This window comes from Pantherophis guttatus, chromosome 8 (assembly GCF_059756535.1).
Source record: "Pantherophis guttatus breed Tessera chromosome 8, ASM5975653v1, whole genome shotgun sequence".
NCBI lineage: Eukaryota > Metazoa > Chordata > Lepidosauria > Squamata > Colubridae > Pantherophis > Pantherophis guttatus.
Window position 1 is genome coordinate 71,868,290 of NC_142070.1, and position 22,563 is coordinate 71,890,852.

Sequence of the window (22,563 nt, forward strand, 5' to 3'; positions counted from 1 at the left end):
AAATAAAAACTTTCTAGCAAACATTTGGCTTTTATATATGAAATGGGTTTTTTTTTTTTTTGGAAAAAAAAAACTAATTTCCCTCTTGCTTGTTTTCATTTTTCAAAGACATGAACTATCCAATAAAAATGGATTTGAGAAGCGATTTTGCTTACATAAGAAGTCACACATGTTCACACTTAACTTTTTGACTCAACAGCAAATATCAGTCAATGTTTGAACAAATCATGTATGATACTTCATTTTTTTTAAAAAAAGGCTTATATGGTAATAACATAATTTATTTTTGGACTGATGAACAGACTACAATTACATCCATCTCGAACACCATCTCAAATTTATTCCAACAGGCAAAATACCACATAATTATCTTTTGCAACTTCTTCATTTAAAAAAAAAAAAGAATATATGAAAAGCAAATAATTCCAGCAAGGAATACTGATTTCAATTACGCTGACTGTTCTGAAGCGAATGGTATTACCATAGCGGCTTTGTTTTACAGTAACTCTTAATAAATCAGCTACGGTGATTTCTATGTTACTTGTTAAACTTGTTAACGTTAAAATAGCAATTCTGAAGACAGAAATGGGGAATAAACCTTGCGAAATTCAGTAAGACAGTTTTGAATTAACCAGCAATTCTTTTGTGTTAATTTGTAACGTCTGTGGCCAAGCTTTAGAGCGGGGGTCCTCAAACTTTTTAAACAGGGGGCCAATTCACGGTCCCTCAGACTGTTCGGGGGGGGCAGACCAGCTGGGTGGGCGTGGCTAGGTAGTCATGTGGCTGGGTGGGCGTGGCCAATTTAGCAGTCCAAACAATACACACAAATTAAATTTTAATTTGTTATGCTCCCAGGGTGGAAAGCAGGATAGTGAAGGGATGAGGTTGCCTTGGGGTGTGTATGAGGGACTTCTGTTTGTGCGTGTGTGTATGTGTATGTGTGTCTCCCAGTCTCACTTTCTCTGGAGGCTGGGGAGGGAAAAAACAGGCCCATTTTTGGCCTCCAGAGGTCTCCGCATGTCCTGTTTTCGGCCTCCCCGGTCTCTAAAAGGCGGGTGGGGGCCAATGGGTAGGTGGGACAATGTGGGCAGGGCAGCCTCATGGTCCTGCGAGGGCCGGATTTTTTTTTTAATTTGATTTATTTATTTATTTATTTATTTATTTATTTATTTATTTATTTATTTATTTATTTATTTATTAAATTTATATACTGCCCTATTCCTAAGGGACTCAGGGCGGTGAACAGCGAACGATAAAAATACATGTAATACAAACGTTAATAATAAAAAACCAATTAAAATATACTAAACATTCTGGTCCTAGATAATTCAAGACATCCCAGTTTAAAATAAAATCAAAAAGCAATATAAAGGGAAAGTTAGGCCAGGCCGGCCTGCTGAAACAGGAATGTTTTGAGGGCACGGCGGAAAGTGCGCAGATCCGGAATCTTCTGTATCTCTGGGGGGAGCTCGTTCCAGATGGTGGGTGCCCTCACAGAAAAGGCTCTCCCCCTGGGGGCCGCCAGTCGACATTGTTTGGCTGACGGCACCCTGAGAAGCCCCTCTCTATGGGAGCGTACTGGGCGGTGAGAGGCTATTAGTGGCAGAAGGCAGTCTCGTAAGTACCCCGGTCCTAAGCCATGGAGCGCTCTAAAGGTGGTAACTAAGACCTTGAAGCGCACCCGGAAGACCACAGGGAGCCAGTGCAGCTCGCGCAGGAGGGGAGCCACATGGGAGCACCATGCTGCTCCCATAACTACCCGCGCGGCCGCATTCTGGACCAGCTGGAGCCTCCAGGTGCTCCTCAAGGGGAGCCCCATGTAGAGAGCATTACAGTAGTCCAGGCGTGAAGTGATGAGGGCATGAGTGACCGTTTTTAACGAGTCCCGATCCAGAAAGGGACGCAACTGGCGAATCAGGCGAACCTGATAAAAAGACCTCCCGGCCACAGCCGTCAAGTGTTCTTCTAAAGACAGCCGTGAGTCCAAGAGGACGCCTAAGTTGCGAACCCTCTCCGTGGGGGGCAATGACTCATCCCCAATAGTCAGTGATGGCACCAATTGACTATATCGGGACGTTGGAAACCACAGCCACTCGGTCTTGGATGGGTTGAGCCTGAGTCTGTTCCTCCCCATCCAGATCCGTACAGCCTCCAGGCACTGTGACATCACTTTAAGGGCATCATTGGGGTGGTCCGGGGTGGAGATGTATAGCTGAGTATCATCAGCATACTGATGATACTTCACCCCAAAACCACGGATGATCTCACCCAGCGGCTTCACATAAATGTTGAACAGAAGGGGTGAGAGAACTGACCCCTGTGGCACCCCACATACAAGGGGCCTCGGGGTCGACCTCTGCCCCCTTCTCCGGAGACTCAGGGCGGCTTACAATGTGTTAGGCAATAGCCTTCATACTTTTGTATATTTATATAAAGTCAGCTTATTACCCCCACAAACTGGGTCCTCATTTAACCTACCTTAGAAAGGATGGAAGGCTGAGTCAACCTTGAGCCTGGTAAGATTCGAACCTGCAGTAATTGCAGACAGCTGTGTTAATAACAGGGTGCTTTAAACCACTGTACTACCAAGGCTCCTACCAAGGATTATTGGCTTCGGCGGGCCGTATCCGGGCCCCGGGCCATAGTTTGAGGACCCCTGCTTTAGAGGTTTCAATTTAATTTTAATTAGCTATTTTTACCATTGAAATAAATGCTTTGTCCATTTCGGGACACAAAATCCCAGCTATTTTGTAGCAACCGAATGTATGCATCTTTATATGCTTTCCATCTTGCCAATTCAGCCCTCACAAACAGCACATTCCAAGGGCGCGTTCTACAAAACAGACAAGAAACAGTCTTGATGGAACATATCACTTGAATTTTAACTCTTAATGTCTCAGAAAGCTCCACTTGCACTAGGAGAGGTGATCCGATCATTACTTCAGATCAGGGGTATCAAACTCGATTTCACTGAGGGCCGCATCAAGGTCGTGTTTGACCTCGGGGGGGGGTAGCCAGGGTGGGCATGGCCAGCTGAACGTCACTCGTGTCGGGGGCGCCTGTGGTGGGCTGAGCACTCTGCCAGCAAAAACTGGCTCCTGGGCTGAGTTTTCAGCTGCGCCAGGCGCGCCAGCCTCCTACAACCCTCTGCCAGTGAAAACAGAGCTCGGGAGGGCCACCCGCTGGTAGAAGTACCGCAGGCCGGTCCTTCGCGGTTTCCAGGGCAGCCCACAGGCCAGATCTAAACACCTCATGGACCAATCCAGCCTCCAGGCCTTGATTTGACACCCCTCCTTTAGAATATCCAAAGGCTGTGCATCTGTATTCTGATTGACTTTACTGGAGCAAATTAACTCTGGCTATAGAAGAATTCTGGAGGACATCAGACTGGGGGAAAGTTTTCAAAGTAAAATTCTGAAAGCACAGAAAGATTATCTTTCAGAATATTTGCCAAGTTCTGAGGTCATTAATGAAGTAAAGGGGATTCAGCTCAGGAACATTTTACCAAATGATTATTGTGATCCAGGCCCAAGTAAGTAGTAAGAAAATCAGTCCGTGAAAAAACAAACTTTATTCGAACAGCTGAGAATTACTTCATTCCCAGCATCATTCAACTAAATTAAAGCAAATTCCTCCCAACACAAATTCCTCAGTCCTATCGCAAACCTTGATCCAATTAGGCAAACTGCCAAAGGCCTTTCTTGGCAAACATTCAAAAATCACAGATACAAAAATAAATGCAAGACGTAGATGAAGAAGACGAAGCTACTGACGTTGTTTTCTGGCAAAGCCCAAATGCCGTTGCTGGTCTGTTTTAAGCCTTATGGGAGGGGCCAATCATCTCTTGGTCCTACTCCCAAGTTGTCCTCTTTGATTGAGCTGCTCTTGCCTTCTGTCAGGCTCCTCTTGTTCCTCTGCCTCTCTACTGTCAGTCTCTGGAGGCTCTGGTGTCCGCACCTCACTCCCCGATGGCCCTGGCTCCATCTCTGCCTCCGACACAGAGCCCTCATCCGGGCCTTCCCCAGCCTCCAGGACTGACCCATGTTCTTCCTCAGCCTCATTGCTGTCCGACTCCACTGCCAGCTCCGCAGGCTGCTGGCAGACCACAACAATGATAGTGAATAGTTCCCACAGATTTTAAGGATGTTTTCTGAAGATTACAACGTGTTACATCAATTTTTGGTCTTGTGCTTTATTTCACATTATGTCCGTCCCCCGCCCCCCAGCCAACAAAAGTTCTAAGTAGCATCTTAAATAGAATTTATCCTGATTTGCACTAAATGCCAACTAACTGGAAACTAACAGCATGTCAGAGGCAATTAGCCCCGTTACCTTCCTGGGGTAATTGCCTGGATCGTGGCATTTTCCTTGTGTATACTTTTGATAAAATAAAACCGGAATACATTTATTTATTTATTTATTAAATTTATATACCGCCCTATTCCTGAGGGACTCAGGGCGGTGAACAGCGAACGATAAAAATACATGTAATACAAATGTTAATAAAAAACCAATTAAAATATACTAAACACTCTGGTCCTAGATAATTCAAGACATCCCAGTTTAAAATAAAATCAAAAGCAATATAAAGGGAAAGTTAGGCCAGGCCGGCCTGCTGAAACAGGAATGTTTTGAGGGCATCTTCTAATTAAACTCATATTTATTGTAAAGAAGAAAATAAAACATCTTACTAAACTAAATAATTAATTGTTACATTTTTGCAAAGTTCCTATCGGCTACTTCTCAGCAGCCGGACTTCTCTGGCAAGAGAACAAAGAAAAGTGTGAAGTAGAAAGAAAGGAATGCGGATATACGTAGTATCAGTTACTGATAAGAAATTTTGGCAAGCTACGGAAAGTCTGACAGTCCAGAAATAATGAGCTCTGCTGGTAAATACAAAAACGCAGTGACACAGCAAACTCCAGTTGGAAACTTATAACAAATGGAAGCTATTTTAGTAAAAAATGGAGTTATGTGCTGAACACTGATTACCATTTAATTAAATGTAAAACAAAATCGTTCTAGGGAAATACGTTTAGATCCCTGTGAAATGAACTTTCCAAAAAGAAGTAGTACGTATGTGATTTCTGGCCTAGGCTTGTCGTATTTACAGATCTGCATGTCTTAGTCAAAGTAACAGATAAGAAAGGGATCGTGATAATAAAATACCAAAATGCAGCCCTGTCTCTGCATATACGTTTCCAATATTCTGTCATGCTGCAGTGCAGCCAAGAAACAAATAGCGAACAGGCCTTTCCACTTAGGAAGAGATTTGATTCTTAATTAATCTAGCAAAGCAAGGAATGAAACTGGCTCACATCAAGCATCCAATGTGACAAATACAGGCTTTTAATTTCACCAATCAAAGCAAATGGTTGCTTTGTATTTCTCTGGAACTGTACTGAAATGCGGGTAACGTTTTTATTGCATAAAATCATTAGGAAAAAACAAGTATACACGTTGCATAAACTTATTAACAATAATTCTTTATTAAAGAAAAATACATTAAAGAGCCAACTCTCCCTCCTCCCATTTATGTCTTCAAAATATTCAAATTCAAAAGATTTGATCAAAGTCAAAAGTGCAGACTTAGAAAATAGTTTGACAGTGTGGAGGGAATTATTTGTTTAGCAGAGTGATGGCGTTTGGGAAAAAACTGTTCTTGTGTCTAGTTGTTCTGGTGTGCAGTGCTCTATAGTGTCGTTTTGAGGGTAGGAATAATGTCTATCGTAATGTCACTTTTCATGGCTAAAAGGGCCACAGTTCTTTTCATAACTTAATATATATCGTATCAGTTGCTGGCACCACTGGATCAATATTGTCTGGGATGCAAAGGATTAAGACTAGTTACTACTTGAGTCCTTGAAAACATCAGGCTGTTGGTTAGACTGGGAAGACCATAAAGCATCCGAGTGGGCAATATTTGTCAGGAATTTGGGTGAAGATTGTCACTTAAATTTGTAAATTACTTTAGTGCAGCCATTTACCAGCAGACGAGACTTGATATTCAAATATCTAAAGTTAAACTGACAATGTCAGGTTAGGAAAAGACTTTCAGATTAAAAAAATTGGCTAAAAGACAATATTAAACCAGAATATGCTAAAAGGCTTGCTCGGACGTCACCTACAGATAGTCCTCGACTTACCACCACAATTGAGCCCACAATTTCTGTTGCTAAGTGAAACATTTGCTAAATCAATTGAAACCACCTTTCCCAAAAAGCAATTATGGTTTACACCAGCAGCCCAGGGGGGAAATGCTCCCGGTTCGGACCGGATTGCCTGATCCGGTAGTGATGGTGGTGGGTGGTTCGGAGAACCGGTAGCAAAAATCCCTGCAACCTCCCCCCCACCATGCCCAGCTGAGCCGCACGATCATCAGAGGCTTTTTTTTTTTACTTTTAAAAGCATTTTTTTACAACCTCTTCCGACGAAAAAATGCTTTTAAAAGTTTTTAAAAAAGCCTCTGATGATCGCGCAGCTCAGCTGGGATTGTCAGAGGCTTTTCAAAGCATTTTTTTCTGCAACCTCTTGGCCGAAGAGGTGATTAAAAAAATGCTTTGAAAAGTCTCTGACGATCCCAGTTGAGTTGCCTGATCGTCAGAGAGGCTTTTCAATGCATTTTTTAAAAAGCGTCTCTGACGATCCCAGCTGAGTTGCCTGATTGGCAGAGAGGCATTTTTTAAAAAGCCTCTCTGACAATTCAAGCTGAGTTGTCTGATCGGCAGAGGCTTTTCAAAGCATTAGAAAAAATGCTTTGAAAAGTTTTTTTTTTAAAAAAAGTTGGCCACACCCACTCAGTCACATTATCCTTACCCCCACCACCAAGCCACGCCCACAGAACCGGTAGTAACAAATTTTACATTTCACCCCTGCAGCAGCCCCCAACTTTTTGGGCACCGGGGACCGGTTCCATGGAGACAGGTTTTTCTATGGATCAGAGGGGGCATGATTTTATATTTATTTATTTATTTATTTATTTATTTATTAATTAATTAAATTTATATACCGCCCTATTCCTAAGGGACTCAGGGTGGTGAACAGCGAACGATAAAAATACATGTAATACAAACGTTAATAATAAAAAACCAATTAAAATATACTAAACATTCTGGTCCTAGATAATTCAAGACATCCCAGTTTAAAATAAAATCAAAAAGCAATATATGCTTCCTGCATCCCGCAGATGGGGCTTCGCTTGTTTGCGGGGCCCCGTTTCTGACCTGCCGTGGATCGGTGCCAATCCACGGACCATGGACCGGGGACCCTTGGTTTACACAATGAAATTTTAAGAGATGTTTCTGCGAGAGAAAATAATTTAACACGATATAGTTAGCTTGAAATGGTATGTGGAAATAAAAGTAGAAAGCCCTCTTAAAGCATACAGATCACCCTTGATGTTGTTAAATTCACATTCATCTTACACAAAATACTCCAAGCAGCATTGGGCCATCAGTCTTTGTCATCTTTATTTGTGACAGTGCATCAAACCTGCAAGCTATCTGACCGTAGGAAGTCTGGCTTCCATCAGGAGGCACCTCCCCATGATCATACTTGTTGAGAGTTTGAGGAGCCTTAGACCTAACACATCTGGAGGACATCAGCTTGTTCTGTGACAAGGCAACCCAGAGGCCCTTGCTTAAGATACAGTATATCTGATGAGAAAACTGAATAGTTGTTAGACAACCTGCTGCCGCCCAGATGTTTTGCCAACCAAAGCAAGGGACAATAAGGATGATGATGATGATGCCGCCGTCCAGAGTCTCAGAACAATTTACAGGGATAGGAATTATAGTTGAAAACAGCTGGACAGCATCCGCCTATCCTGTTCTAAGCATTTATTAATAATGTGTCAAAACAGTGTTGTACTAAATCTTCACTTCACAGCTTGATACCGTGTTTCCCCGAAAATAAGACCCTATCTTATATTTTTTTTGAACCCCGAAATAAGCGCTTGGCCTTATTTTCGGGGAGGTCTTATTATTTTTGGGGCGCGTGGAGCAAGACGGGGTTCCTCTTGCCGTCCTACCTGATTTCCAGCTCTGCGTTTAAATATTTTCGGGGAGGGCTTATTTTCGGACGGGAGGCTTATTTTAGCGCATGCGCTCAAAAGCCCGATTGGGCTTACTATCAGGGGATGTCTTATTTTCGGGGAAACAGGGTAGATAGATAGACAGACAGACAGAGAGAGAGATGATAGATATTTTGGAGTGGATTTTTTTTTCTTTGCTTAGAATTTAGTTTCTCACTCTTTATAGTACAGGTAGTCCTCGACTTACAACAGTTCTCTTAGTGACTGTCCAAACTTACAATGGCACTGGAAAAAGTGACGTATGACCATTTTTCACACCTGTGATCGTTGCAGCATCCTGATGATCAGAGGTGGGCTGTAGCCGGTTCGGACTGGTTCAGGCGAACCAGTAGTTCTGACCACTGGCTAAGCCTACTCCACCCCGGCGCTATCCCGTCCTATATATCTCACTCTCTGGCTCGCTCGCCCCGCCCACACAGCCCAGCTGATTTCCACGCCTCGCCCGCTCTACTCTCCACGCTGGCTGAGAAGCTGTGCTGGAAGCTGCGCGCATGAAATCGCAGTGTGTTTGAAGCCGCGCAAAAGCGCGGAAGGCGCTCCCATTTTCAGTTCAGCACTAGGCCAACCAGTTCTTAAATTATGAGAAGCCCACCTCTGTCCATGGTCATGTGATTTACATTCAGATGCTTGACGACTCCGATTTATGACAGTTGCAGTATCCCTGGTTCATGGGATCTGCCCTTTGTGATCTTCTGACAAGCCAAGTCAAAGGGGAAACCAGATTCACTTAAAAAAAAACCAGTTACTAATTTAACAACTGTAGTGATTCACTTAACAAATATGGCAAGAAAAGTCATAAAATGGAGCAAAATTCACTTTACCTATTTCTCATTGAACAGCATAAATTTGGGGCTCAATTGTGGCCGTACGTTGAGGACTACCAGAGGCACTTCGGTGTTCTCTGTGGCTTGTTGAATTTGACAGGCTGTTGGGTCTCTGAAAATGCCCATCTCCCTTTCTTTTCCCCCTTTCTAGTTGTTGTTGTTGTTGTTGGGTCTCTGAAAATGCCCATCTCCCTTTCTTTTCCCCCTTTCTAGTTGTTGTTGTTGTTGTTGTTGTTGTTGTTGTTGTTGTTGTTGTTGTTATTATTATTATTATTATTATTATTTAATCTTTAGTGAGATTCACAGCCTTTGAGGCTGGTTAATAGCTCAGCAGCTCGAGTCCTAACCAAGGACCTAGGAACTGTTAAGGTATTGTCGGAGGATGTAAGCTGTTCCAAGTAAGGTGGTTTTTTGTAGAGTCAAAATGTTCAAGTCCGGCAAATTTAGAATTTCTAAATAGCGGGGAAGCCCTTTGGGTATTGCTCCAAGGGCTCCAATTACAATCGGGACAACACAGGATTTCTTTTTCCACAGTCGCTCAACTTCAATTTGCAAGTCCCGGTACTTTGTGATTTTTTCTTGCTGCTTATCTTCAATCCGTGCATCACCAGGTATTGCAATGTCAATGAACCACACTTTTTTCTTTTCAACTATTGTTATGTCAGGTACGTTGTGGACCAAGTGCTGTCAGTCTGAATCCTAAAGTCCCACAAGATCTTGATTATAATAATAATAATAACAACAACAATTATTATTATTATTATTATTATTATTATTTATATTTCTATACCGCCTTTCTCCCGTAGGACTCAAGGTGGTGTACAGTCAAGAAAAATATAGATACACAAACATCATAAAATTGCTAATTAAAATTATTATTATAACATAGTTTGGCCCAATTAAATAGAACCTAAAATTAGATAACATTAAAAAAAAAATGTTGATGTAACCAGTGGTGGGATTCAAATTTTTTTACTACCGGTTCTGTGGGCGTGGCTTAATTGGCGTGACAGGGGAAGGATACTGTAAAATCTCCATTCCCTCCCCACTCCAGGGGAAAGTTCTGCAAAATCCCCATTTCCGCCCCATCAGCTGGGACTAGGGAGGCAGACAATAGATGGGGGCAGGGCCAGTCAGAGGTGGTATTTACCAGTTCTCCGAACTACTCAAAATTTCCGCTACCGGTTCTCCAGAACTGGCCAGAACCTGCTGAAACCCACCTCTGGATGTAACCATTCCCAATGCATGCTATAGCTTTATAGTTACAACAGAAGATCACAGGATTCTGGATGATTTTCAAGTAAAGATTTAATGACCACAGTTGGAAATTTTGCTCACCAGGTGACCAGACACAGAGGTGCTTCCCCCCACCCCCTACCCCCACCCCCAAGAGGCAACTGGACTTTCTGGTTTTTCTTAGAAGATGTTTCGCTTCTCATCCAAGAAGCTTTTTCAGCTCTGACTGGATGGTGGGGAATGGAAGGGTTTATACTCCTTGCAGGCAGCTGCTCATTTGCGTTCTTTTAGCTGAAGAAGCTTCTTGGATGACAAGCGGAAACGTCTTCAAAGAAAAACCGGAAAGTCCACTTGCCTCTTGAAAAAGCACCTTTGGGAGAATAGGTATGGTTCTGCATTCAGCCCACATGTATTGGGTTACCACCCAGAATCTCAAGAAAGTCATAGGCCCGTGATGGCAAGCCTATGGCACACATGCCAGAGTGGCACACAGCACCCTCTCTGGGGGCACGTGAGCCCTTGCCCCAATTGAGCTCCACCACACATGCGTGCGCACCTCCCGCTGGCCAGCTGGTCTTTGGGTCTCTGCCCTACATACGCGGGTGGTAGGGGTGGGGGCCGTGAGGCAGGGGTGCACTCACATGCGTGGGCCGGGGCCATGCAGGGCACCATGTGCACATGCAAAAGCCGGGGCCATGCAGGGGGCTGCGTGCGTATACACGAACGGGCAGTGTGTGTGTGGGGACACACGCATGCGCAGGGGCAGGGCACGTGCGGGGGTGGGGCGCATGTGGGGGCGCATGTGCGGGACCACACTTGCATTGCATTTTGGGGTTCGGGTGCGTGGGCGCTCGGTCTGGAAAAGGTTAGCCATCACTACAAAACAAAAGGTAATGGAAGTAATAAAGACTTGGGACCATGACAATGGCCGTTGTGAAAAAGACAAAAGAGCAAAAATACTTGACGGTATTGTTTTCACAAGCTCTGAAAACTGCCGCTCGATAGAGCAAACAATTCCCAACTTCCCACTGGCAACACATTATCATCTTGTGATTAATGGTGTTTAAATTCCCACAAGCTTACAAAACAAAACATGCCAATCCATATTTTTTTTTTTTAAAAAAAAGAGTCAACAGTAAAGAAACACTAAAGGTTTTTTTTAAAAAGTAATTTAAGCTTATTCCCCTATTTTATTCTAAACCCTCAAGCAACTTTGATAAGAGAGTCAACTTCAGCTGTATATTTTGGCTCACGCAGAAGACTAGTGATTACGGTTTGGTGCAAATGCCAAAAACTAAGAATTACAGCACAAAACCAGAGAAATGTTTTCAGTCTTTCTCCCTGAGAGATTGGTAGAAGCTTTTTATTTGGCTGAGCTGGGCAAATTATTTCCCAGAGGTATTCGTTTGTAAACAGCTTTTACTAGTCTACTTGCCTCCAATAAGGTAGCCCTTCACTTATGACCGTATGTTGACCACAGCAAAAAAGGTCGTAAGATTGGGTGCAACTTGTTTAAGGTCCAGCTTGATTAGCAACAAACTTTCAGCTGCGAGTTGTGGACATAAGGAGAGGCCTACCCGTATCTGGGTTAAAAATAATAAGAAACTTTATCGTTAGGATCAGTAGAAGGCTGATGAGTAGACAAAATTACCTTGGATTAACAATGTAAGCTAATGTTGGTACTTTCAGTTACAAATCACAGATGTATGTGTGTGTGTGTGTGTGTGTGTGTGTGTGTGTGTGTGTGTGTATATATATATATATGCATATTCTTTCTAGCCAGGTTTTACCTATGTAAACTAAGTTGTTCTGCAGCTCTGAGCTGCAGAACAACTTAGTTTACGTAGGTAAAACCTGGCTAGAAAGAATATGCACATAAAAGCCTACGAAAAAGAAAAAGACACATTGTACCTTTACAGGGGGAATATCTGAGAAGTGGGTGTGGCTCACTGACGACGCCTTAAAAGGCAGAAATAGCTATCTGAGTCTCCCAGAGAGCAACACAGAGTTGCAGTTTATGCAACTTTAATTCTATATACTGTAGAAGGTTTTCACTGGTTGGCAAGTTCTTCAATTAGAAGTATATAAAATCATTTTTTCCAAACAAAGAAATTTTCAAGAAATGTTACAAACATTTTTCAACATTAAAACTATTAAAACCGGGTTTGGGAGACCTGCAGAGTGCTCCTGGGGGCTGGGGAGGGCAAAAACGCAACACGTGGGGGGTTTGGGAGGCCAAAAACAGGCCCATTTTTTGCAAAAACGGGACGTGCAGAGGTTTTGGGGGCCTGCAGAGTGCTCCTGGGGACTGGGGAGGGCAAAAACGTAACGCATGGGGGGTTTGGGAGGCCAAAAATGGGCTCATTTTTCGTGAAAATGGGCCTGTTTTTCACAAAAACGGGACACCCAGAGGTTTTGGGAAGCCTGCAGAGTGCTCCCGGGGGCTGGGGAGGGCAAAAACCGGATGCATGGAGGCCAAAAACTATTTTTTTTCTTGTTTTCGTCTTCAAAATCTTGGTGCATCTTATACTCTGGTGCGTCTTATAATCCGAAAAATACGGTAACCAATGGTCTCAATTTCTTCTCTAGGGTAACCCTTTTTCTTTTTGTAATATAAAGGAATAAAATGGCTAAGACATGGGCTTCCAGGGATTTCGGTGTTTGCAGACAGTGGGTTTTCAACTGAAAACATCTGGGTTTTATCCCAAGGCTATATATTATAACATTCCTGGAGTTCTTCCAGACTCCAATACTAACAATAGCCTGTGTGTGTGTGTGTGTGTGTGTGTGTGTGTGTGTGTGTGTGTGTGTGTTGGGAAGCAGTATTATTTTATTGAGTGGAAGGTAAAAATGGATTCCTGAAGCAAAAGCCAGCTTCTTTAAGTTATACTAATGCACTGTAATTTGTATCTCTAGAGAATGTTCTTTAAATAAATGCCAGAGAAGGAAACTGCACATATAGAATAGAATAGAATAGAATAGAATAGAATAGAATAGAATAGAATAGAATAGAATAGAATAGAATAGAATAGAATAGAATAGAGCAGAGCAGAGCAGAGCAGAGCAGAGCAGAGCAGAACAGAACAGAATTCTTTATTGGCCAAGTGTGATTGGACACACAAGGAATTTGTCTTGGTCCATACGCTCTCGGTATACATAAAAGAAAAGATACATTCTTCAAGAATCATGAGGTACAACACTTGATAGTCTAAAATAGAATAGAATAGAATAGAATAGAATAGAATAGAATAGAATAGAATAGAATAGAATAGAATAGAATAGAATAGAATAGAATAGAATAGAATAGAATAAATAGAATTCTTTATTGGCCAAGTGTGATTGGATACGCTCTCAGTGTATTTTCACTTCCCTCCCTCTTATACTAAAAAGAATCAAAACCTTGAGTTCCTTTCTCACATTTTTTTGTTTTCCTGGGCTAAGATCTACCCTGTTTCCCCCAAAATAAGACATCCCCTGATAATAGGGAGCCTTGGTAGTACAGTGGTTTAAAGCACCCTGTTATTAAGATCAGCTGCCTGCAATTACTGCAGGTTCGAATCTCGTCAGGCTCAAGGTTGACTCAGCCTTCCATCCTTTCTAAGGTAGGTAAATTGAGGACCCAGTTTGTGGGGGCAATAAGCTGACTTTGTATAAATATACAAAAGTATGAAGGCTATTGCTTAGCGCATTGTAAGCCGCCCTGAGTCTCCGGAGAAGGGCGGCATATAAATCAAATTTTAAAAAAATAATAATAATAAGCCCAATCGGGCTTTTGAGCGCATGGCAATAAGGCCAAGCGCTTATTTCAGGGTTCAAAAAAAATATAAGACAGGGTCTTATTTTCGGGGAAACATGGTAGTTAACTAATTATCAACATCTTCTTTTAAGGAGCCTATAATCCCTTGCAAGGTGGCGTCTGGGCAACTGAATGGAGCTGAGTGTTTACTGGCCGGATGCCTTTCCTGTCGCCAAAGCAGAGCTTTGTTCAGCAGATACATTCTCATTGTGCCCAGAGAGAGAAATATCTACCTCTACCTAGGATCGAACTGGTTAACTAATGGTCCCTACCAGGGGTGGGTTCTACTTACCTTTACTACCGATTTGTAATGGGGCCGCGCACGCGCGCGTGCTTCACTCGAGCACGCGCTCTTCTGCACATGCACAGAAGTGTTCTGATGATGTCGGGGTCGGTGGGCGGAGCCTCCCGCCGGTTTTACTACTGGTTCTATAGAACCGGAGCGAACCGGGAGCAACCCACCACTGGTCCGTACATACCTTCTCCAAAATGATCTCTATGGTTCCTATATACTTTTCTTCCTCATTGACAGCCAAGCTTGTCACAAGAAAGAGATTTCTGAAGCTGTGTTATATTTCAGGAGACCAAAACAACTGTGGAACTTCCCCGCCCTCCCCCCACCCACCCCCAATTTTGGGGAGAAAGGTACACAGGTTTGCTTATTGTGTGGCTGAGCCAATCGAGTTAATTCATATTTAGTGTGTGAAGCTGCAAACAGGAAGGACGGATGCTTCCTTAAGAGTTGCGGTTCACATCAAACATCAAAAACTCAAAACAATTAGAGGAATGATCTCTTCTAGCTTCCAGCCAGAAATGAAGAATCATTGTTTTTCATTCCATTCAGAAGAAGAAAATGAAGCCTTTCCCATAGTAATCTTTGGGGCAGGTGAAATGGTAGATTACTGTCTAAATCATTCACTTTTTATCAATAGTGAACCGATATATAGCAAAATACACCTTAATCACAAAAAAGATTATGATGCTTATAAATGACAGATGCCAACTTCTGGGTGAGTTCCTAATTGTGACAAGATGCAGAGTGTGCAGCTGGAGTTGTCTACGAGGCACATAGCTCTGTATGCTGTCCAAAGTATTACTTTAAGTTGGCAAATCCACAAAAGGAAACACATATCTTAAACCTGTAGCAAGCATTTCCTGCAATCTTGTAAGATCTGTAGCAAAGGACAAGTCCCTGAAGACTATTTAATACGGATTTAAAATGAACAGCCACCCATAAGCACAATTCAGATAAACAATTGTAAGGTATCGTCTAGATTCAAGACATCATATATGCAATTTTAAGACACACTTTAATGTCCACGATAACAAGACATTTATATACTTAGTGGTGGAATGTGTGAAACAGCTGCTCAAAAATCAGCCGAGGAAGGAAAAATATTTCATCTTTGCCTGCTGAACAATACCAGAAGTTGCTTCTCACAGCCAGTTTTGAGAATCTCCACTGGCCCTAAAGTTAGGAAATGTAACTGATAATAGTTAACTTAATAATCCTCAACTTTTTTAGATCCTTCCTTACTACATACTTCTGTTTCCTTCCCCCTATTCTTTACACGATTGAAGCAAACTCCAAGAAAACTGATAATCATGCAGGACTTCTGTCCAACCCAACTTCCAGAAGGCTTTAATAACCATTAAGGAAAATCTGACTTTTAGGTTTGCAAAGCCAAAAGGTTAAGAACAGGCAACTGCAGACACAGGTATTCCTCGACTTACAACAGTTCATTTAGTGACGGTTCAAAGTCACAACGGCACTGGAAAAAGTGACTTGATGGTTTTTCATGCTGTGATTATGATTCTTGATGAACGTATCTTTCCTTTTATGTACACTGAGAGCTTATGCACCAAAGACAAATTCCTTGTGTGTCCAATCACACTTGGCCAATAAAGAATTCTATTCTATTCTATTCTATTCTATTCTATTCTATTCTATTCTATTCTATTCTATTCTATTCTATTCTATGACTATCATTAAGTGTTGTACCTTATGATTCTTGACGAAAGTATCTTTTCTTTTATGTACACTGAGAGCTTATGCACCAAAGACAAATTCCTTGTGTGTCCAATCACACTTGGCCAATAAAGAATTCTATTCTATTCTATTCTATTCTATTCTATTCTATTCTATTCTATTCTATTCTATTCTATTCTATTCTATTCTATTCTATTCTATTCTATGACTATCATTAAGTGTTGTACCTTATGATTCTTGACGAACGTATCTTTTCTTTTATGTACACTGAGAGCGTATGCACCAAAGACACATTCCTTGTGTGTCCAATCACACTTGGCCAATAAAGAATTCTGTTCTGTTCTGTTTCTATTCTTACGACCTTTCTAGTATCCCTATGGTCACGTGATCAAAATTCACAAATTTGGCAGCCGGCTTGTATTTATGACCACTGCTGTGTCATGGGTCATGGGATCCGCGTTTGCGACCTTCTGAACTAGCAACATCAACTGGGAAGCAAAGATTCGCTTAACAACCGGGTTACTAATTTATTAACTGCAGTGATTCACTGAACAACTGAGCCAAGAAAGGTCGCAAAATTCATCTAACAGCAGAAATGTTGGGCTCAATTGCTTGCGGTCATATGTACATCTGTATTAGGATGTACTAGTTTTCTTTATTTGCAGGGTGATGATGTGCTCGGTAGATGGCAGCATTCCCCAATGAACACACAATTCACTCTCCATCTGGGAGCAGCACTGGGCCTGTTTACATTCTGTGCTTTGGGATCCTTTGTTCCTCATATACAGGAGAGAGAAGAGTTAAAAGGCATGGGAGGTGCTACAGTAGTGGCCAAAATTATGGAAACCTTTTGGGAAAAAGTGTATTTTTGAAGTTTGATGGATAATAACACCACTTTTTTGTTTTTGGGAGTTTCAAGATAATCCTATTCCACTGCTGGAATGGCCCAGACCTTAACCCAATTGAAAATCTATGGAGCCGACTAAAGAAACTTGTTAGTCATAAGTGACCCAGCAATAAAACCCAGATAATAGAAGCCATCATTCAATCTTGGTTTCACATTATAACAAATGCATAACTAAAAGACTTGGTTCATTCCATGGGAAGACGTTGTAAGGCCGTCATTTATGCTAAAGGTTACCCAACTAAGTATTAACTGACATGGTGATAATTTTTGTATATCTTGTTTTTTCTATGGTGATCATTTTTGTATATCTCATTTTTTTCTACGTGTTTCACTTTTCTTCTTTATACTGTAACTGTTATTCTAATAGCAAATCCTTCATACAAGTTATTGCATTACATTCTTGATTAAATTATCTTTCCATTGCTATATAATTTTATGGTACTACTCCAAGAAAAAGTGGTATTAGCTAGTTTTAGAAAATACACTTTTCACAAAAGATTGTCACAATTTTGCCCACTACTGTATGTTATGTAAAGGTAAAGGTTCCCCTCGCACATATGTGCTAGTCGTTCCCGACTCTAGGGGGTGGTGCTCATCTCCGTTTCAAAGCCGAAGAGCCAGCGCTGTCTGAAGACGTCTCCGTGGTCATGTGGCCGGCATGACTCAACGCCAAAGGCACACAGAACGCTGTTACCTTCCCACCAAAGGTGGTCCCTATTTTTCTACTTGCATTTTTTACATGCTTTCGAACTGCTAGGTTGGCAGAAGCTGGGACAAGTAACAGGAGCTCACCCTGTTACGCGGCGCCAGGGATTCGAACCACTGAACGCCGACCTTTCGATCGACAAGCTCAGAGTCTTAGCCACTGAGCCACCGCGTCCCTATGTATGTTATGTAGTCCAATACTGTATTGTCAACAAAATAGAATGAATGGATAAAAAGAACAAGCAAAGTGTGGAGGTGAGTAGCTCTCTATCCCAGGTGTAATCTGCAAATAGTAGTAAAAGCCTAACTATATATATTGTCAATTTTGCTAAAGGTAAAAGTTTCCCTGTCAATCATAGCCAACTTTAGGGCATGTTGCTCATCTGTTTGTTTCATGTTGCTCATCTGTTTCTTCCTGTTTCATTCCTAACCTTGAGCCTGGTGAGATTCGAACTTGCAGTAATTGCAGGCAGCTGGTGTTACTTAACAGCACTTTAATCTGCTGCGCCACCAAGGCTTTTTGGGTGTGTTAAGTGAATTTCGTTGTATGGGTATACTGTGTATACACGTACAATGACATTAAAGTTATTATTATTATTCTCTTTTATTAAAAATGAAACTCAGTCAACTGGACATTTCAAAAAGTGTCACAAATACCATTGACTGGTGCTAATGGTTGATACGAGTTGCTGCCAGCGTCCTAGGTATCAATCAAGTACCTTCTTAAAATATATGATGTTCTGAGTAGCAGAGTTTTTTGCAGTTCCGCTGGTGTTATTGCAGGAAGCTGCAATTATTATTATTATTATTATTATTATTATTATTATTATTATTGTTGTTGTTGTTGTTGTTGTTGTTGTTGTTGTTGTTGTTGTTGCAATAAAAGAATTGTGAATCAAGGTTAACTTCCGATTACTATATCCTCACAACCATCCTCTCTCCTCCATTCCCAACCCCACTCCGCATTTCCAACAGATGTAGTCTTACGTTGGTTGTGCCAAGCAGCCGGGAGCTATAATATTGCAACTTGTCTCATTAGTGTGCAGGCTTGTGAGCTCCATCATATTGACCATCACATCATTGGTATGACCTGGTAACTTGGGAAGTATGGAGAGAATCTTCTCTGCTAAGTTGTCACCGTGATGCCCGACAGCTCCTGGGGGAAAAGAAAAAAGAAAAAAAATCATCCCGCTGAAAAGTAGTCACGTATCTCTCTCGTGTAGTGAAATATCTCCTCAAAATAATCTGATCTCAACTGATGGCAAAGGAAATCCATTTTAAAAATGGCCTTTGAGAAACAAATCCACTGTAACAATAAATAAGAAAAACAAAACAATAACTCTCAAAAGAAAGAATAAAAGAATTTTGAAAGTCTGGCACAGCTTCTCTTTGTTCCACTTTATATCCCAAGAAAACTGAAATGGGATGATTTTAAATTTACTACCGGTTTTGTGGGCGTGGCTTGGTGGGCGTGGCAGGGGAAGGATACTATAAAATCTCCATTCCCACCCCACTCCAGGGGAAGGATACTGCAAAATCCCCATTTCCTCCCAATCAGCTGGGACTCATAAGGCAGAGAATAGATGGGGGCGGGGCCAGTCAGAATTTTTACTACCGGTTCTCCGAACTACTCAAAATTTCCACTACCGGTTCTCCAGAACTGGTCAGAACCTGCTGAAACCCACCTCTCATGAACAGACTATAGAAATGGAATCTTCTTCTGCCTGTTTCATTTACTGATGAATTTAATTGATTTATTTATGAATTAGATAATGGATATTCATATTTAACTGTTTTGATAGTTTTGTGCAGAGCTTTTTTTGTACTTGATATTAACTGCATATGCCAGCTAGAGTCCAGCAGGTATCAAATAAATGTTTAGATCCAAATGTAAGTTGATATCGGCCCAGAGTTGTCTTGATAGTCATGAAATCCTAACCTGCCCTCAAATAAAATTGAAATCTTTGCAATAGACGTGAATATCTGTAGCTCGGGTGTAGAATGAGGGTGAAGGTTTTTTCTCCGAGCTTGTGGGTTTGTTTCCAAATATTTCATTACCAAGCTAGGTAACATCTTCAGAGTTTAGGGGATGTCAGTGTCAGCGTTCTTCTGTTTATAAGGGCTTCAGGTGTTGGTGTGTCAAGTGAGGGCTTTGTGATGGGTCAAGTGTGAGTCATCAGTGAGAGTCTTGTGATAGGAAGGTTACCGTATTTTTCAGAGTATAAGACGCACCTTTTTCTCCCCCTAAAAGGGGGTGAAAATTTAGGTGCATCTTATACACCGAATGTAGCCCCGTCCACCCACTGGCCCCCACCCTTTCGCCTCTGCTTCCCAGCAGTTACCTCCTTGCAGCAAACAGCAAGAAAAAAACCCAGCTCCTTTCAGCTTCAGCACAGCCTAATTAGCACAGGTTGATTGGATCGGCCTCCCGACTCTCAGCTGATTTGCTGTCAGCTGTTTTGCGCAGGGCTCTGCTGCTTGCTGCAAAGAGGTAAATTGCTGGAGCAGATTTTTTTTTCTTCCTTGTGCTAATCAAGCTATGCTGAAAACGAAAATGAAAGTAAAGCAGGCTGTTTGCTGCAAGGAGGCAAAATTGCTCAGAGGCAGAGGCAGATTTCTTTTTCTTCCTTTTCCTCACCAAAAAAGGTAAGTGCGTCTTAATAGTCCGGTGCGTCTTATACTCCGAAAAATACGGTACATCAAATCAGGGTCATTGGGAGGTGAACTGCTGTTGGGGAAAGGGGTGTTGCAAGGGTTGGTTGAGGGTCGGTGCTGTCTCTGGTTGGCTGTGCAGTTGATATGAATTCTGAGGGGTTCGTAGGTTGGTTGTAGGTCAATGTGTCTGTTGATGGAATTGCTTGTGGAGTGCCAGACTTCGATGAACTCACAAGCTTCGACCCTCAACCAACCCTCGCAACACGCCCCGTTAGGAAATGGTTATTTGTCTAACTAGTTGGTCAGACAATATATAAACCAACAATGTATGCTTGAAGTCAAAAAGGTATTATATTGCTTTAAGACTGTATTGCATCATCCTGTATCCTGATTGGCTAAGCTCTGTAGCCAATGTACTTAAGGGAAGTCAGGATCATGGCTTGTGTGGACACTACACCATTGACCTGCTTATTTGCTGTAACTTTCTACCTGATCTCTCTGCATGATCACAGTTTGATCATAGCTGCATGTTGCTTTCTACTATTTATTGAATGTTTTGATATTGAACTTGTTCCCGTTTGAAACTCAAAAACTGTTTTATTGTGTAATGACAACAACTGGTAAGAAGACTTTGTACTTGGAATATCTCTGAATTGATATTTTAACTATCACCTTATCTGTGTATGACTTGGATTGTTTTTAGACTTTGCTTTAACTTTTTTCTAAAAGTAAAAGACTACAACAACTCAGTGTGTTTGTATGTTGACTGTGATGGTTCACAACCACTTCCAGTTGCTTTTCATGCGTTTACTCAAAGGGTACTCTGCTCAATCACCCACAACATCGGTTATGAGCCAAGAATATCCTTAACACCCCCCCAACAGCAGTTCACCTCCCAATGACCCTGATTTGATGTAACCTTCCTATCACAAGACTCTCACTGATGACTCACATTTCACCCATCACAAGACCCTCGCTTGACACACGCACACCTGAAGCCCTTATAAACAGAAGAACGCCGACACCGACATCCCCTAAACTCAGCTGTTACCTAGCCTGGTAAAGAAACATTCGGAAACCAACCCACAAGCTCAGACAACGAAACTTCACCCTCATTAAAATCTTTATAGAGCTGTGATGGCGAACCTATGGCACGCGTGCCACAGGTGGCATGCAGAGCCATATCTGTGAGCACGTGAGCGTTGCCCTAGCTCAGCTCCAGTGTGCATGTGTGCGCCAGCCAGCTGATTTTTGGGCCTTCCGGGCCCACCGGAAATCGGGAAATGGGCCATTTCCAGCCTCTAGAGGGCCTCAGGAGGGGGGGATGCTGTTTTCGCCCTCCCCAGGCTCCTAGAAAGCCTCTAGGAGCCTGGGGAGCCAGGCCTACCTGGCCCACCTGGCCCATCATGTGCCAAAAGCAGGGGAAGCGCGGGTGGGTCGCATGCACATGCATGGCAGGGTAGGGTGCATTGAATTATAGGTGTGGGCACGCGCAAGAGACTGCCGCCCCGCGCTCCCCTCGCTTTTGGCACGCGACGGCAAAAAGGTTAGCCATCATAGTTATAGAGTCTATAACTATGATGGCTAACCTTTTTGCCGTCGCGTGCCAAAAGCGGGGGAGTGCGGTGGGGTCACACGCACGCGTGCCCACATCCATAATTCTAGGCCCGTTTTTCGCTTGATCCATGCTCCAGAGCCTTTCTAGGAGCCTCCACAGAGGCCCTCCGGAGGCCGGAAACAGTGTGTTTCCTGACTTCTGGTGGGCCCAGAAGGCTCAAAAATCAGCTGGCCAGCACACGCATGGGTGCCGGAGCTGAGCTCGTGTGCCCACCGATATGGCTCCACGTGCCACCTGTGGCACCCGTGCCATAGGTTCGCCATCACAGTTATAGAGGTTTCAGCAGCAGAGTTGGTTAAATGTGGCAATACGCGTATGTTTTCCTTGGTATGGTCCTGAAGAGATGAAATATTTTCAACATTCTTCTCCTCTTTTAACCTTCATGAGTAGCATACCTAAGGGAACATTTCTCTGTTCTTCTCTCAGGTTTTAAGTGCTGCTGGAAGCAATTAGTTCATGCCATAAGAATGGGAAAGAAAAAAGAAATGCAAAGGACAAAAGCAAAGGCAAAATCCTATAAAAGAAGGAAGCAAAAGACGACAATCATCTACCAAACAAGTTTTATTGAATTGGGATTCTCAAACCACTTAAAAACAACAATTACTAAAACTTACTTCCTCAGTATAGCATGAAATGGAACAAAATTTATGAATGAAACTACATTTGACATAGTAGTTCGACAATGCTTGTTAAAATTACTGGCAGTAATCTCCATTTTTAAGATGCAACTATACTGCCAG

At 42.3% G+C, this 22,563-nt stretch overlaps 1 protein-coding gene across 3 annotated transcripts in view; it reads right to left on the reverse strand.

The window, feature by feature from the left end:
* The window catches only part of SCFD2 (sec1 family domain containing 2), a 223,923-nt gene that overhangs the window by 196,527 nt on the left and 4,833 nt on the right, over window positions 1-22,563 (reverse strand). For all 3 annotated transcript variants that reach the window (XM_087875321.1, XM_087875322.1, XM_087875320.1), the window contains exon 2: window positions 18,538-18,706. In XM_087875321.1, coding sequence (XP_087731447.1) covers window positions 18,538-18,706 — 169 coding nt within the window. The remainder of the gene's footprint in view (window positions 1-18,537; window positions 18,707-22,563) is intronic.